Source organism: Patiria miniata, unplaced genomic scaffold (assembly GCF_015706575.1).
Source record: "Patiria miniata isolate m_02_andy unplaced genomic scaffold, ASM1570657v1 HiC_scaffold_7, whole genome shotgun sequence".
Taxonomy (NCBI): Eukaryota; Metazoa; Echinodermata; class Asteroidea; order Valvatida; family Asterinidae; genus Patiria; species Patiria miniata.
The window spans coordinates 13,140,234-13,156,591 of record NW_024037074.1 but is presented as its reverse complement, the minus strand read 5'-3'; the positions used below and the strand labels follow the sequence as shown (position 1 = coordinate 13,156,591).

The following is a 16,358-nucleotide window of genomic DNA, read 5'->3' as shown; positions in this document are numbered from 1 at the left end:
CGATATTGGTAAAAATTGATTTTTTTTTATTGAAATTTCTTCCAAAATCCTTCATATTTACCCAAATTTCTTAAATAGGCACTTGAGGATGATGAAAACATGCTCATCATGCATTCTAAAGTGTTTCTGGATTGTTTTTAAAAAGTCATATTTTGACCCAAATTTGCTAAAAATGTAAGGCTAACCCCTTGCATTTTTTTCAATTTTGGCCAAAAAATGAAATTGCTTGAAACTTGCTGGGAAGATGCCTTAGGGCCCTTAGAACACATTCCCAACACTGCTCGTGACAGATGTGGCGTTCAAAAGAAATATGGCTTGCACAAAATTGGTAAAAATTGATTTTTTTTATTGAAATTTCTTCCAAAAATCCTTCATATTTACCCAAATTTCTTATTTGAGCACTTAACGATGATAAAAACATGCTTAGCATGCATTCTAAAGTGTTTCTGGGTTGTTTTTAGAAAAGTCATTTTTTGACCCAAATTTGCTAAAAAAGTAAGGCCAACCCCTTGCAGTTTTGGTCAATTTTGGCCAAAAAATGAAATTGCTTGAAAATTGCTAGGGAGATGCCTGAGGGCCCTTAGAACACATTCCCAAAATTTCTGGTGCCATATGTGGTGATTAAACGAAATATGGTGTCAACAAAATTGGTAAAAATTAATTTTTTTCACATTTGTTATTGTCATAAATCCTTTATATGTGCCCAAATTTTCAAAATTATCACTTTAGAATGATTTCAATATGCTTACCATGCTTACAAAAGTGTTTCTAGGTTGTTTCCAGAAAAGTCACTTTTTGAGCCAAATTTGATAGAAAAGTAAGGCTAACCCCTTGCATTTTTTTTCAATTTTGGTCAAAAAATGAAATTGCTTGAAAATTGCTAGGAAGATGCCTGAGGACCCTTAAAACACATTCTCAAAATTTCTGGTGCCATATGTGGTGTTTAAAAGAAATATGGTGTCCACAAAATTGGTAAAAATTAATTTCTTTCACATTTTTTATTGTCATAAAACTATTGTATTTGCCCAAATTTTCAAAATTATCACTTTAAAATGATATAAATATGCTAACCATGCTTCCAAAAGTGTTTCTAGGTTGTTTCCAGAAAAGTCAATTTTTGAGCCAAATTTGATAAAAAAGTAAGGCTAACCCCTTACATTTTTTTTCAATTTTGGCCAAAAAATGAAATTGCTTGAAAATTGCTTGGAAGATGCCTGAGGGCCCTTAGAACACATTCCCAAAATTTCTGGCGCCATATGTGGTGTTTAAAAGAAATATGGTGTCCACAAAATTGGTAAAAATTAATTTCTTTCACATTTGTTATTGTCATAAAACTATTGTATTTGCCCAAATTTTCAAAATTATCACTTTAAAATGATATAAATATGCTAACCATGCTTCCAAAAGTGTTTCTAGGTTGTTTCCAGAAAAGTCAATTTTTGAGCCAAATTTGATAAAAAAGTAAGGCTAACCCCTTACATTTTTTTTCAATTTTGGCCAAAAAATGAAATTGCTTGAAAATTGCTTGGAAGATGCCTGAGGGCCCTTAGAACACATTCCCAAAATTTCTGGTGCCATATGAAGTGTGTAAAGGAAACATAGCGACTACAATAATAAGCAAGGTAATAATTCAATTGCGTTGTCAGAGCTCGGCTTTTAACCTCGTTCCCAGGGTCCTAACCTCGTTCCCAGGGTCCTAACCTCATCCCCAGGGCTTTTTTACCTCGTTCTTACCTCATCCCCAGGGCCTTTTCACCTCGTTCCCAGGGTCCTCACCTCATCCCCAGGGCTTTTTTACCTCGTTCCCAAGGTCCTAACCTCATTCCCAGGGCTTTTTCACCTCGTTCCCAGGGTCCTAACCTCATCCCCAGGGCTTTTTCACCTCATTCCCAGTGTCTTTTAACTCGTTCCCCAAGAATTTATAAAATATTACCCCTCAAAATTTGATAATTGCTTTACTTATTGCTCAAGTCAGAGTGCCCCTTAAACTCTTAAAATAAATTTATTAGTATCCATAATTGTAAATTAAAATACTGCCAATTTAACCATCTCCATCTGCAATGTATTCAATTTAAAAAAAGGTAGACATTATTTTAAGACACCCCCAATATCCGTTATTTATGATTTTAAGGCATAATTCCCCCCAAAAAAATTAACAATAAAAATCACAAGTCTGAAAACAAGGAAATTGACACAAGTTACAAAGACAGTCGAAACACAATATATTCAGCTTCAGTTCAAACTCATTTATTTCAGCTTAATAAAAACTCCCATGGCGTACACAAAATTGGTAAAATTAATTTCTTTTTTAAATTGTCAAAAATCCCTTATATTTGCCAAAACTTTCAAAATTGTCACTTCACAATAATGAAAATATGCTAACCATGCCTCCTAAAGTGTTTCTAGGTTGTTTCCAGAAAAACGAATTTTTGACCCAAATTTGATAAAAAAGGAAGGCTAACCCCTTGCATTTTTTTTCAATTTTGGCCAAAAAATAAAATTGCTTGAAACTTGCTAGGAAGATGCCTGAGGGCCCTTAGAACACATTCCCAACATTGCTCGTGACAGATGTGGCGTTCAAAAGAAAGATGGCTTTCACAAAATTGGTAAAAATTATTTTTTATTGAATTTTCTTCCAAATCCTTCATATTTACCCAAATTTCTTAAATGAGCACTTGAGGATGATGAAAACATGCTGATCAAAATGAGACAATACACTCCCTTCTAATTTGTATTTATCTTGGATTTATTCAGTGATTTCCTATAAATATACACAGTTTACAGTTCTTCATTGATTGTGGACAATACACATACATGAATAGCATACCAAGTATAAAAATAACCACAACTGATGTTTAAATGCTCCAAACTAATTCAATCCGGTTGAAATGCACTTTGAAGTGCAAGGAGTGTTTTAGAGTTGTGTCCAGAAAAGTAATTTTAGAGCAAAATTTAATAAAAATGCAAGGTTAAGCCCTTGCATTTTTTTAAATTTTGGCCAAAAAATGAATTTGTCTGAAATTTGCATGGAAGATGCATGAGGGCCAACAAAAGCACAGACGACAATGTTTTTTTTATGCAAAAAGGATCCAGACTATTTTCCTTCCAGTCTCGCTTTGGTTAGGTTGATTTGAATGGGGAAAATCATGATGGCTGCAACATAATAATGGTCTATTCATTTAAGTTTAAAATAAAAAACATGTAACTGTTTGTTCGACATTACATATTTTTTTGTGTGAATATCAGGCAAAAAATATACATATTAAAAGCACAAAATATGCCGAATGCTTGATTAAGTGTCACTAGCATGACATCAATTGATGTTCTCAGCTTGTCAAGAATTAAAATATATGATTTTAAATGAATTACATGCTCCTCAAATTGAAAAAGAGAGTAATCCAAACAATGAGCAAATAAATGAAATATAAACAGACAAAAAGAAAAGAAAAGTCACCTTACTAATGAGAATACAATACGCGGCAAGCCTTGTCAGTTTGGTTCCAATAAGTGTCAGTAAAAAGGAAGATCTGAAGTGATATAGTGCAGTGCCAAAATCGCTTCTTTTACCATTTTTGTTTTTGTTTTGAGTGAACTAATCACAACTCCGTGTGACCGGTACCTGGCTTTTCGTCATGCACTTTCAGTACAATCTTTCCGATGTTCTTATTGGCCGCCATGTATTTGTGGGCGTCGACGATCTCCTCCAATGGGAACACACGGTCTGTAATTGGTTTAAGTCTCGTCCCAAAGTGAGGTAAGGCATTGTTGGTGAATGCTTCCACCAGGTCCGTCTTGTACTGGATTGTAATGAAACAAAAAGGATCAAAAAAAGGGTAAGGCCAAAAAAAAAAGTCTCCGGTTTCTGGTAAGGAGCTTGCTCAAAAAGTGGTGCGGCGACGCAGATTTTTTTTCTTTTTTTTTACCTGATTTTTTTGCTTCAAATGTCGGCTGATGACTGCAAATGGTGCCCGACTAAACTTAGTGCAAATATATGGGAGTTCAGAGAGGCCACATGAAGCTTATTCTCGACCATAACCCAATCTAAAAACACGTTAAAATTGTGCAGCAGCAGGATTCCAGTCAAACCAGTGAGTTTGGCGGTTTTGAGACATCATCTTTCATTGAATAAAAACCTTTTTCATTTTGCCGACGCGCATGGCTACAGCGACGCGCGCGCATACCAGAAACCGGAGACTTTTTTGGGGGGCCTAAAGAGGAAATGAAAAAAGTAAAATGTAATCACTACTCACATAAGCAGAAAAGCTAGTGGGTTGCGGGGAAATATACTGCAACGCCAACTCAAATGTAAGGTTATATGTGTGGGCACCGAGTGTGTCCTGCAAACTGGGGGGGGGGGGGGGTGTCAAGCAGTGCCATCTGCTTTTGTGTGAACTTGATAAGTAAATTATAACTATTAAGTACACTGATCCATGAAATAAATCATAAGTAGGCTGATCGAGTTCATTTTCTAAAATTAGTGAGTGGACCGTTCCAAATATGGTCATAAGCCCTGCCCACTTTGGTTTGTGCACATCTCTCACAGGGCTTGGTCACCTGACCAAAAGTTATGATCTGATTGGTCAATCGCAGTTTGATCGACAGGCAGGATGGAACTATTAATTCAAGGGCTAAAGTTTCATTGAAAAGAAACACTCACTTCAACGCTTCTTGTTCTGAGCGTTGTTCCAACTAAGGTCACCCTCTTGCGAAGTATTCCTCCAAGGATGGGTCCATCTACGTTGACTCCGCCCATTAATCCATACAGGACCCAAGTCCCTTCCATTGCAATCACCCGCAGGTTTTTCTCCCCGTAGCTGCCTCCGACACAATCCAGAATCAAGTCTACTCCTTTGTCTATAAAAAAAAATGATTCCAAGTCTTGGTTTATTCCAACTAGTTGGGGAAGAAATCTGTTTTGCACTTTGACGGGCAAATGGCCTTTCAGGCAAAACTAAACTTTGCAGGACCTTTGTCAAGCTTCACAATTTCACATTATTTGGTTACAAAAAATCCCCAGCACTGCTAAAATCAGTTTTCATAATGGGAACATTTTTGATTTCTTTTGATCTCATCTGAAACCTTTCTGGATTATTTTCTCATCTGAAATGCTGTCTTTGATAAAATAGTTTTTTATTGTAAATATAGAAACGTAAGAAAAACACTTAGAATAGACATAACAATTTGAATTCAGCAGGCATCTTTAAGGTGTTTATTTTTATTATTTTTATTCCACTCATGCATATATCCCCTTGGAACAAAAGGACACCTGATAGATAGCTGCAATGTAAAAAATTTACCTCACAAGACACAAACCAGCATGAAGGGAAGAATTGGATTGATATCAAGTCTTACTTTGCGTGAATTCCAAGACTTTGTCAGCAAAGTCGACTTGCTTGTAGTTGAAGCCAGCCACTGCACCCAGCTCTTGAGCCATATCCAGTTTAGCTTGTGTCCCGGCTGTGACTATGGCTTCTGCACCTGCTAATCTGACCAGTTGAATAGCTGCGGTTCCCACGCCACTGCCCCCGGCATGGATCAGGACTCGATCTCCTGCCTTCACGTGACCTGTGCAGATGGGACAAATGAAATGTCCTCACTACATGGAACAAAATTTGCCAAAACTCACAATTGTATATTTCAAACTGAATTTTACTACAAATTCATGCAAGTGTAGAGACTTTATCCAACTTTGAAAGCCAACACCACAGCGCCTTTCAAAAGAGCAAACTAGCATCCTAGTCTCTCCTGAAGACGGTCAGAGCATACTGACCGGAACGTTGAGTTTATACCTCTGGTTCTTTTCAGAACCATTCTCTTACTTGAGAAATTATTTGCACATGGTGTTTCCGCAAACCTTTCATTATTTAGTATCTCCACCATGCAAAGCCTCAAATCTTACTTAGCATCCTATTATTATTCTATGGTGGTTAACATTTCAAATTCTTGGTTTCTTTTCCCCCTTCGGCTCCTTGCTCCAGCTGCATGACTTCAGTCCCCTGACTTGACTAGTTGACCCTGACTTGGTTCATTTTCTGCTTTAGACACCAATTTATTTCGCAAAAAGGCCAATAGTTAGAGTATTTTTAGTGGGTCTGAACATTGCAGGATTCTTTGGCTAATCACAAAGACAAAACTAGATCATCTTTTAACAGACAACAACCAACCTTACTTAATTGAAACAAGCTTATCAACTGACTCACCAACAAAGTGCAGTAGCTGATAGGCAGTGAGCCACACCTCTGGAATGCCAGCAGCCTCCAACATGGTCATGTGACTTGGCATAGGCATCAGGTGACCTTCATGGGCCAGTACAAATTCTGCATTCCCTCCTCCTGCAACAAGTGCTGCCACGCGATCACCTTAAGAAAGAAAAAATTCAAGATAGCGAAACGTTTATCGTCAAATCTGTGCGCATGCTCGATGCGAACCATGAACTGGCTATTATCTTGTTACTTAACCCAAACCTAATGTCCTCTGACTGACTGTCTGACTCCCCAACTCCCCCACCGACTGCCCAAGTGACTGGCAGACTGACTGACTGACAGACTGACTGACTGACCAACTCCCCGAGTCAAATAATCATAAATAATATCCATAACTGAGACTTTTAAGGTTAAGCTCGACAAGGCCAACCTACTCTGGCTTCACATACCGATAACACACAGCCTTGTAAGCAAATTGTCCTTACCTTGTTTCCATTTGGATGAGCACCCTGGTCCTAGTTGGACAACCTCTCCAGCTGCCTCTAGACCTAGGATTTCACTGGCACCCGGTGGTGGGTTATAAGATCCTCCCAACTGCACAAGATTACAAAAGCCACAATTTAATCAGGTTATACTAATTAAGGTTTTTTTTTTAAATGTATGCAAGCAATTTTACAAAATGAGTCCACAGGAAAGTCTTTCAATTGTTATGCTATGAACTTTTGAAAAAACCTAATGACGGTAAAACAATTCCAACAAACTTTTTATAATAGAAGGTATATTTTCTGTCCCTGATTTAGGTTTTTTTCCAAACCACATTTTCTTTTGAAAAAACCTAATGACGGTAAAACAATTCCAACAAACTTTTTATAATAGAAGGTATATTTTCTGTCCCTGATTTAGGTTTTTTTTGGTAAAAGGGCTTTAATAACCCCATTTGTATATTCTACTTTGAGGTTTCCTTAAAAAGGCAAAATTGTCAAGAGGCAAAATTGTCAAGAGGCAAAATTGTCAAGAGGCAGAATTGTCAAGAGGCAAAATTGTCAAGAGGCAAAATTGTCAAGAGGCAAAATTGTCAAGGTACCTTTCCTTGTGTGCATCCATACCTGTAGTGTGTCAGCTCTGTTGATGGCCGATGCATACACCTTCACCAAGACCTCCCCCTGCCCTGGTTCAGGCCGCTTCACCTCCGCGATGTACAGCTTCTCTGGACCACCAGGCTCGTCAAAACTCACTGCTTTCATGGTTGCCATGCTTTCCTTGGAAAATTAAATTGATCAGGAACACAAACTGAAGTCACAAATGGCCAATATTTCTTGATCTGTTCCCAAACAACTTAACACCAATCTCAGACTATGCTCAACCAAATAAGCAACTCATGTCAACCAAAACAAATTTTGGTTCAGACGTTGACATTTCATCATGAACGGTTTGAAACTTTGGAAAATTTACTTAATAAGAATCTTAAGAATAACTTGGTTATACGTGTATACTGAATAAATCAAACAAACAAATGACAAGCCCAGTAGCACAACTGAGGGTTACCGGGGGCGTTGTGAGCCAGAGACCTCTCCCCCACCCTTGTGTTCATCCCCCCCCCCCCCCCCCGGACTCAGTGGGGCAAGAAATCTGAGCTAATATAAAACCCAGTGAATACCCCTCTCAAGAAAATTAACTCTTACAAAGTAACAACCCCACAACACCCCCTCCCCGCTGGACGCCAGTGAAGCCACTAAGCTGTGATGAAAGCAATTATCACAAAATAAATCCAACCTTTTGGCTACTTACAGTATCGCCAAGTGAAGATGAAACTTGAAGTGGTTGCTGCAAAAACAAAACACCAGACAGGAGAATGATAAGACACACTGTTGGATCAACCATTTAAGAAAACCTGGTGTGTTCACAACCTGTATATGGAGATAAAATACAGTGAAAGTGGAACCCTCGCCTTGTATGCAATTATTTGTATGCAAGTCATGAAAGACTGGGATCTGAAAAACAAAGGCATTTTTTTTCTTTCTTTCTTTTTTCTTCTTCATAGTAATGAAATAAATGAAATGTGATATGAAATAACTGTTGAAATGCTACTTGCTGTAGCATCTGGTGAACATGTACCCTCTAGAGTCCTGGGTCACTGGTACTTGTGTGTCACTTTGTAACTGATACAGATACATGTACATATGGGTTTCATATATTCAAAGTGCAAAGTGTGACCCTGCACCTGTTACCTTGGTTCTTTGTAATTTGCTATTCAAGTATTTGACTCCAAACAAGTGTTATTCCCTGGGTAGGTAGTTTGCTATTCATAAGCACTCATGGAGGACGACTGCATTAAGGAGTGCATCAGAATTATAAAATCATAGATGTCAGATAAACAGGGACAGGCAAAAAAGTGGACCCACAATCAATAGAATGACCCATATGGAAATGATATGGGGTGTCCAAAAAAAAACCTCGATGCGCCCCCTTTTCCACAGCTTTTACAAAAATACATCGCAAATATTTATACATATTTAGAGAGTACATGTATAGTCTGTTAGCTTTTCAACAAAGAAAAACTCTTTCCAATTGGGTAAATATTGATTGAGTTATGGCCAATTGAAAACAAGCACCGCTTTTTCATTTTGTCTTCTTCTGCTTCCACTTCTGCTGGATATAGTCAGGTGGATTAGAACCATTTTTTGACAAGATTGTGACCGACTGGTCCAAAGCACCAAACTTGGCAGATAGATTCTTATAGGGGTGACACCTGAAATTCTTTTGGGAAGGGTGCCTAATTTGCACAAATTGTAAATACCTGCCGTGTAATATATTTGTACCCATATTGGGGTCTATTTTAAAAAAATTTGAAAAGTACATTTTGGTGATTCTACTTACACATCCTTTATACATCAATAACATTTTCTAAAGCATATAAGAGACTGGATAATTATTAGGACAAAGTAACGATCCAAAATGGCTACTATTATACCCTAAAGCTGCACGCTCTTACATTGTACCTTGTCTACAGATATCATCAAGTAGTCTTGCCAAACCTCAATATTGATGAGCTTCAAATTCACCAGTTTGCTTACTGGCACAGTTACCCTACTGAAACGTATTGAAAATCATGTGAACAATGATAGCATTGTGATATTCAGCCCAGAAAACGAAAACGGGGGCAAAACGAGGTGTCTGTAAATTGGGCTAAAAGTAGGTGAAGGTTCGCCTAACGTGGGACACTTGAACAAGTCCAAGGAAATATCCAAAATGATTGGTAAGAAAACGTTTGGATGTAGACATAATTATTGTAAACAACAATAATCTCTTATTTGGGGAGATTTCCTTGAATTTGACCCCCACGTTAGGCAACTCTTTGCCTAATTTTGAACCGAATTTTACGGACACCTCATTTTCCCCTTTTTTGATTTTTGGGCTAAATATCAAGATGTTATCATTTCCACATGATTTCCCATTTATTTTTGTTAGGGTAACTGTGCCAGTAAGTAACTTTGTGAATTTGAAGCTCATCAATACCGACATTTGGGCGAGACTACTTGATGATATCTCAGGAAAAGGTGAATACGCGCAACTTTAGGCTAAAATGGTAGCCTTTTTTTTTCTTTATTATGTCCTAATAATCATCTGGTCTCTGATAAGTTTCAGAAAATGTTATTTACTTAAGGATATGTAAGTATAATCCCCAAAATATACTTTTCAAAAATTAAAAAAATTCAAATATATACCAAAATATCGGAATAAATATATTACACGGAAGGTATTAAGGATTTACCATATGACCATATGCCACCTGACTAATACGTACAGTATTAGTTAAAGATTGTTGTTAAAATGCATTGGTCAGTGTGGCGGTGGTGATTAAATTTTGTGATGAGCTTTTTTGGCCAGCTCATCCATATTTATTTGATTAATTACGGCCTATACATATATGATCCCATAAGGTGAGTAACGCTATAGGATTACAATGTCCAGATATTATTCAAATACATGCATCACACCATATGGCAGTATACTTATAAAGCTGTCTATTAATTCAGAGGACACCAAAGACCCGGCCTCAGTTTTGGACTGGAAACATAAATTTCACGTAACACATTTTTTTCCCTCTCTTACTCATTAGTAAAAAGATCAGTTTTGCCTTGACACAGATCAAAGATTCTGAGGGTGGGATGGAGGTAGAGGGATGGGGGTAGGGGGATGGGGGCAGGGGTAGGGGTGTGGCTAGGGGTAGGGGTTGGAGGAGGAGGTAAGGGTGGGGTGGAGGTGGTGGTGCGGATGCGGGTAGGATTTCACAAGAGGATGCATTTTTATCTTTATATTGAATATTCATTGAAGTATTGCACAATCCACCTCCCCTCATGTTGGTACAGCCCACTGAATATGCTAATTGTAATGATCTTTGAGGCCTTCGAGCTGGTTTTTGGGTTTTTTTCCTGGCCAGTTGTCGTCAGAGTTTGGAGGAGCTCAGATCAGTGGTGCGGTAGCATAAAATTTGTTCCCCAATTGTGGGAATTTGTTCCCCAATCAGTGGCAAAAGCCGAGCTAATCTACCAGTGATATCGGTAGCTGCAGAGTTCTAAAGTTGATAATTTAGTTACACCAATCAGTCAGAAAATTGTCAGATCTTTCCAGTGCGGGAGTCAGGCTTTGAAGACAGCTCTCGTCTTAAAAACTGTAAGTAAGTTAATTATTTATCATTTTGCTTTGTATAAATTTCCCTTTATATTACTATCAAATAAGTCAAAACAACCTATTCATTTGCAATAGTTGTTAGACTTATCTGTGTACAACCAGACTTTTGGAGTATAAACAAAAGCTTTAAATTAGTCACAACATTTGAGTTGTTGACTCAAAACATATTGTTCACTCTAAGTAGATTGTAAATTTATAAATACATTTCAATTTTTTTTTCCTTTGTAAATATCAAAATCGGCTTCTAAAGATTTCCCTTTTTTTGGTCAGTGATGTGGCCAGGACACTAAAATATTTCTAGGTTGAACCTGGTTTGTGACATTGGGGTTGGGGTGTTCAAATATTCACAGAAATACATGGCAACCATGAAAGCAGTGCGGTATGATGAGAACGGTGGTGCAGAGAAGTTGTACATCACGGAGGTGAAGCAGCCTGAACCAGGGAAGGGACAGGTCTTGTTGAAGGTGTATGCATCGGCCGTTAATCATGTTGATCCCATGCAGGTAATGTATACTTCGTATTGACTGGGGAAAAAATTGTACGAGCCAGCGTGACGAATATATTTAGAAACAAACAGCAGGGAAACCTTGCATTCTTTCTTTCAATTTCAGAGTCTCACGTAAGCCAAGTCTGGTATTACTTCCCTAACTTTTCCTCCAAAGGATTAAACCCTAATTTTGTTAGGCTTCTTTACAAACTTGAAACCATTTGAAAACAAATAATATCGTTTCATCACATGTGAAAATTATTACACTAATTTCATATACTGAATTTCATATTGGGTTAAATCACACAAATTATACCACTTGTAATATTAAACTAGATTTATGTTTGTGGACAAACAGGCCTGTTTCGGTAATTTTTTTGTGACTTGTGACATGTAAAGTTTCAAGAATATGTTTCATCAAGGAAGGATGTGTAGTTCTGTTTAGAATAAATGGTGGCATATAATATGTGATTATATGCTCATAGGGCTTTGAATAATGACGTCACATGTCACGTGATGACTTCATGATGACGTCACATCAAGTTTCACCTATAACTATAATATTATATCCCGCCGCCAGGCGCATCAACGTGTATAAAGGGGTATTGCGCGATCTCGTATTTTTTGACTAGTTAACCCCATATTTCTCTCAAACAAAGCTTGTAATCTGTCTACGACACAGCTGTTTGTTCAGAATGTGGCATAACAAACAACTTACAAATAGAATGTGTTCATCTGTGGGGAAAAGTGTCCTAAACTTCACCATCGCCATAAAATAACGAAAACAAAGGCTGTTTCGGCTGGATGCCGAAACAGCCAAAAAGTTCAGATAAAGCAATTACAATTTATTTTTTGTTGATATTATTAACAGGTGGCAGGAAATTACACACCACCTGCACATGTGGATGCAAACCTTGGCATGGAGGCTGCTGGAACAGTGGTCAAGCTGGGACCAGGGTGCTCCAAGTGGAAAATAGGTTCTGTCATTTATAACCAAGAGCCTGGGAAGAACGGAGACGGGGAGGGGGGAGGGAAAAGGGCGGGCGGGGCGGGGGTGGGGGGGGGGGGGATATGGCCCAGTCCTGCTCCCCTCTCCCAGTCTCCAAAAAGGAAATTAGAATAAGCAGGACAAGGCCTTGACAAAAAAATGTGAGAGATTTGGTTAAATGCAGCGTGTGTCAATTAAAATGTAGTCAATCCATAAATATTAAAAAATACCAGCATTCTCATTTTTGCAAAACGTAGAGTCGGAAGGTATAGTAAATACTATACACAATGGTCTGTGTCCCATCTCATTTGGACACCCCAGTCCAGAGATACAGCTAATTAAATGTAAGGACTTGAATTCTAAGTTGGGCCACTTGTCAAGATTATTTGGTATCTAATGAAAGGCATTCATATATGTACATGTACCAAGAAGGTGTGTGAATGCCTTTCAGTAGATACCAGATAATCTGAAAAGTGGCCCAAACAAATTTAACAGGTTTGGACAGTCTTTACAAGCTTTGCCTTAAACTTTTAAACAAAAGATCCAAATCACACAGAACGAAAATCATGTCAGGGGTAAATAAACACTATCATCTCATGGTAATTTTTTTTACCAAAATAAAAGAGTTAACTTCCTCAGAAAAAAAGATTTTTGACTGCCACATTTTTTTGAGACACGCTGTACATGTACATGTATGCAATTGTTTGTCATTTGTGAGTTCTTGCTGGCTGAAGTTAATCAATTATGTACCCATAGAGCCCTTCCAAGTATCTGTACCACCCCAAACAAATTCATCAAGGAGAACATACAATGTAAAACAGTAGAGTACTAATGGATTAAGTCAAATTTGAAAAACATCATGTAATCTTTAGCAGCTTCTGGGAAACTTCAATTCATTTTTATAAATGAAGCACGTTTTCCCCCTCACGTTTTGCTTTTGAAAGGAATTTATCTGACTTGAGCTAAAATGTATGTCTACCAAAGGGGACCGTGTAGCAGCACTTCTTGGTGGTGGAGGGAATGCAGAATTTGTAGTGGCCCATGAAGGTCACCTGATGTCTGTGCCTGGTCACATGACCATGCTAGAGGCTGCTGGGATACCCGAGGTCTGGCTGACTGTCTACAAGTTGCTCCACTTTGCTGGTAAATTAATTTTATTATATTCCTCCTGTGGACAAGGCTACTGCCTTGTGTGATAGAGGATCGGCACAAGTTTTGTCATGACAGGATCCTAAATTCAGACGTTGATACTGGATGAGCACTAAATTTTCCAACTAAATCACTAAGAAACAAGGATCACTTAAAGTAACAGCACAAAGTTGCATTGCTCTTGTCACAGGTCACGTGAAGGCAGGAGATCGAGTCCTGATCCATGCCGGGGGCAGTGGCACGGGAACCGCAGCTATTCAACTGGTCAGATTAGCAGGTGCAGAAGCCATAGTCACAGCCGGGACACAAGCTAAACTGGATATGGCTCAAGAGCTGGGTGCAGTGGCTGGCTTCAACTACAAGCAAGTCGACTTTGCCGACAAAGTCTTGGAATACACACAAAGTAAGGTTATTCCACTATCATCACCATGTTTCATTCCCCTATTCTATATGTTATTTACACAGGTTTTCAAATCTACATTTTTGAAATGAACCAGTAGGTCACAGCATCAGTATACAAGCTACAACCATTGTGTGTGTTTCTTTCACTGCTTCATTGTTTTTGCAGACAAAGGAGTAGACATGATTCTTGACTGTATTGGATCCAGCTTTTGGGAACAAAACTTGCGGTCCATCGCAGTGGAAGGCACTTGGGTCGTGTACGGATTAATGGGCGGTGCTTATGTGAATGGGCCTGCCCTTAGAGGGTTAATGCGCAAGAGGCTGCAACTGGTAGGGACAAATCTGCGACCGAGGAATGACCAAGTGAGTACACCTTGTGGTCCCATGAGCTCCATGCACAAGTACCCCCTCAACAGTTAAGGGGAGTTGGAGGGAGGGGTGGTAGGATGGGGTAGGGGTGGGGTGGGGATGGGGGTCGGGATAGGGTGGGTGGGGTGGGGGTCGGGATAGGGTAGGTGGGGTGGGGATGGGGTGGGGTGGGGATGGAATGGGGGTTGGGATGGGGTGGGGGTGGGGATGGGTGTCGGAATGGGGTGGGTGGGATGGGGAAGGGGGTGGAGGTCGGGATGGGGTGGGTGGGGTGGGGATGGGGGTGGGATGGGGATGGGGTGGGATGGGGTGGGGGTGGGGATGGGGGTCGGGATGGGGTGGGTGGGATGGGGATGGGGTGGGGATGGGATGGGGGTCGGGATGGGGTTGGAATGGGGTGGGGTGGGGATGGGATGGGGGTTGGGATGGGGTGGGGATGGGGTGGGGTGACTTCTAGAATTAGAAGGCTTCTCTCCGTCAGAAGCCTGATGGAGAAAAGCCTTCTAATTCTAGAAGTAGGGTGGGATGGGGTGGACGGGGTGGGGGTGGGGATGGGGTGGGGTGGGATGGGGGTGGGGTTGGGGGAGGGGACCACCATGCTTTTGTGCCAAGCAAATTTCTGTCCAAAGCAGCTGCAGGCCTTGGCACACGAGGACAGACAAAGCACAATTGAAATGTTTACTACGGTATCAGTTTAATTCATCAATTGTTTGGTTTGGTCCATTATTTTTTTTCCTTTTGTAGTACAAAACAGATTTGGTGCAGGCATTCACCGAAAACGCCCTACTTCACTTTGGGAAGGAGTTAAAACCAATCACAGACAGTGTGTTCCCATTGGAGGAGATTGCCATCGCTCATAGACGTATCACGTCCCAGGAGAACATTGGGAAAATTGTACTCAGCGTATGTGAGGAAAAGCAAATAGCCGACTAATTGGATTATTTTTACACACACAAAAAAAACACCTAAAAAAAGAAAGAAGCAAGGCTGTTTTGCTTTTAAACCTAACCAAGACTTTTTAAGCAAGCTTTTATGTTAATACTGTAGGTTTACCTTGAAATTTTATCTTCTAACGTAGTACCTGACTAATAATTAACCTCATTTAACAAACAGACATGTATTCTAAGAAGACAAGTCAAAAAGAAATGGGAAGGCCAAGTGGAAGAAACAAATATACAAGTCTTGTTTCTGTCTATACTGTCTTATCAAATGGAGCTGAGGGTTTATAGGAAGTTGAGGTTGCTGTAAGCAGGTTAGATGAATTTCAGGTTTTATATTTTGCTGATAGATTTTAGATGACACATGGGGTACTTTGAAAAATATTCAGAATTTGTAAGAGGGTTATTCAATCACAGAAATGCACTGATTTTGTTTCTCCTAAATCTACACTAAACTAAACTAGAGAAGACTTTTCGTTTTTGAATTTTGGCGGTTGTGCTGTGTTTTGTACTGTCAATTGCATTGCATGCTACTAATAAAGGGACAGTGAACTTATCAAACAAGTTTTGTCCATTCTCAACATTATTTTAAGTAAATCCTCGGTCATATGTTGTAAGCTAGTGACCACAGGGAGTTGAGTATAATAATATAACATTTTAAACAAGGAAACTTTCCAAAGTCCATCATTCCTTCACCAACAAATATTTATTTAAAAATGGTAATTAACTCTCCGTGACCACACTTTTTGCCCAAAGCATTTAAACTTGATTAGGCAACTTTTATAAAAAAAAATTATTCGTTGAAAATGTTTTGTTTGACAAAAACAACTTCATAATTTCAATTCTGAAATCAGATTGTAAAGAAAACCTTCACTTTTTCTGTTTTTGCTTTAAAAAAATAGCCTTCTGTTTCTGGCAGCTTCTGGCCACGATTATAACTAAGTTAAGTTCAGAAATGTTTTGTGAGTGCCTGCCGCTGTTGTTTGCCCTCACTAACTTGTGTGCTGTGACCTTGAATTTCCCGTGTTTGCGCCCTGCCTTTGATCGATTATTTTTCTCAAGTTTATCTACGGAGCCATTACGTTGTGTTATGACAATTATCAACCAATTACATGTACATGTATACAGAG

At 39.1% G+C, this 16,358-nt stretch overlaps 2 protein-coding genes across 7 annotated transcripts in view; one reads left to right on the top strand and one right to left on the bottom strand.

Annotated features, from left to right (window-relative positions):
* Nucleotides 1-2,725: 2,725 nt before the first annotated feature.
* Nucleotides 2,726-16,358, bottom strand: part of LOC119746135 (quinone oxidoreductase PIG3-like) — a 32,903-nt gene continuing 19,270 nt past the window's right edge. For 2 of the 5 annotated variants that reach the window (XM_038222938.1, XM_038222937.1), the window contains exons 3-9: nucleotides 7,992-8,027; nucleotides 7,310-7,462; nucleotides 6,689-6,797; nucleotides 6,201-6,359; nucleotides 5,353-5,565; nucleotides 4,658-4,854; nucleotides 2,726-3,797 (exon numbers count right to left, since the gene is read on the bottom strand). In XM_038222938.1, the coding sequence (XP_038078866.1) occupies nucleotides 3,597-3,797; nucleotides 4,658-4,854; nucleotides 5,353-5,565; nucleotides 6,201-6,359; nucleotides 6,689-6,797; nucleotides 7,310-7,462; nucleotides 7,992-8,027 (1,068 nt within the window). In that variant the 3' untranslated portion in view covers nucleotides 2,726-3,596. Of the gene's footprint in view, nucleotides 3,798-4,657; nucleotides 4,855-5,352; nucleotides 5,566-6,200; nucleotides 6,360-6,688; nucleotides 6,798-7,309; nucleotides 7,463-7,991; nucleotides 8,111-8,318; nucleotides 8,339-16,358 lie in introns of those variants that run through there. The other 3 variants (XM_038222934.1, XM_038222935.1, XM_038222936.1) reach the window with 2 other exon arrangements.
* On the top strand, nucleotides 10,488-15,901 carry LOC119746136 (quinone oxidoreductase PIG3-like). 2 transcript variants are annotated; one of them, XM_038222940.1, is made up of 7 exons: nucleotides 10,488-10,881; nucleotides 11,246-11,398; nucleotides 12,254-12,359; nucleotides 13,355-13,513; nucleotides 13,710-13,922; nucleotides 14,088-14,284; nucleotides 15,035-15,901. In XM_038222940.1, exons 2-7 carry the CDS (start codon nucleotides 11,252-11,254, stop codon nucleotides 15,221-15,223), a joined length of 1,011 nt encoding a protein of 336 aa, XP_038078868.1. In that variant the 5' UTR covers nucleotides 10,488-10,881; nucleotides 11,246-11,251; the 3' UTR covers nucleotides 15,224-15,901. The 2 variants fall into 2 exon arrangements, with proteins under 2 accessions (XP_038078868.1, XP_038078867.1); XM_038222939.1 differs by having other exon boundaries at nucleotides 10,490-10,877; nucleotides 15,035-15,900.

Coding starts and splice junctions, on each gene's coding strand:
- LOC119746136 (XM_038222940.1), top strand. CDS start 11,252: ATGGCAACCATGAAAGCAGTGCGGTATGATGAGAACGGTGGTGCAGAG. Junction 11,399..12,253: donor ATCATGTTGATCCCATGCAG/GTAATGTATACT, acceptor TATTATTAACAG/GTGGCAGGAAATTACACACC. Junction 12,360..13,354: donor GTGCTCCAAGTGGAAAATAG/GTTCTGTCATTT, acceptor TGTCTACCAAAG/GGGACCGTGTAGCAGCACTT.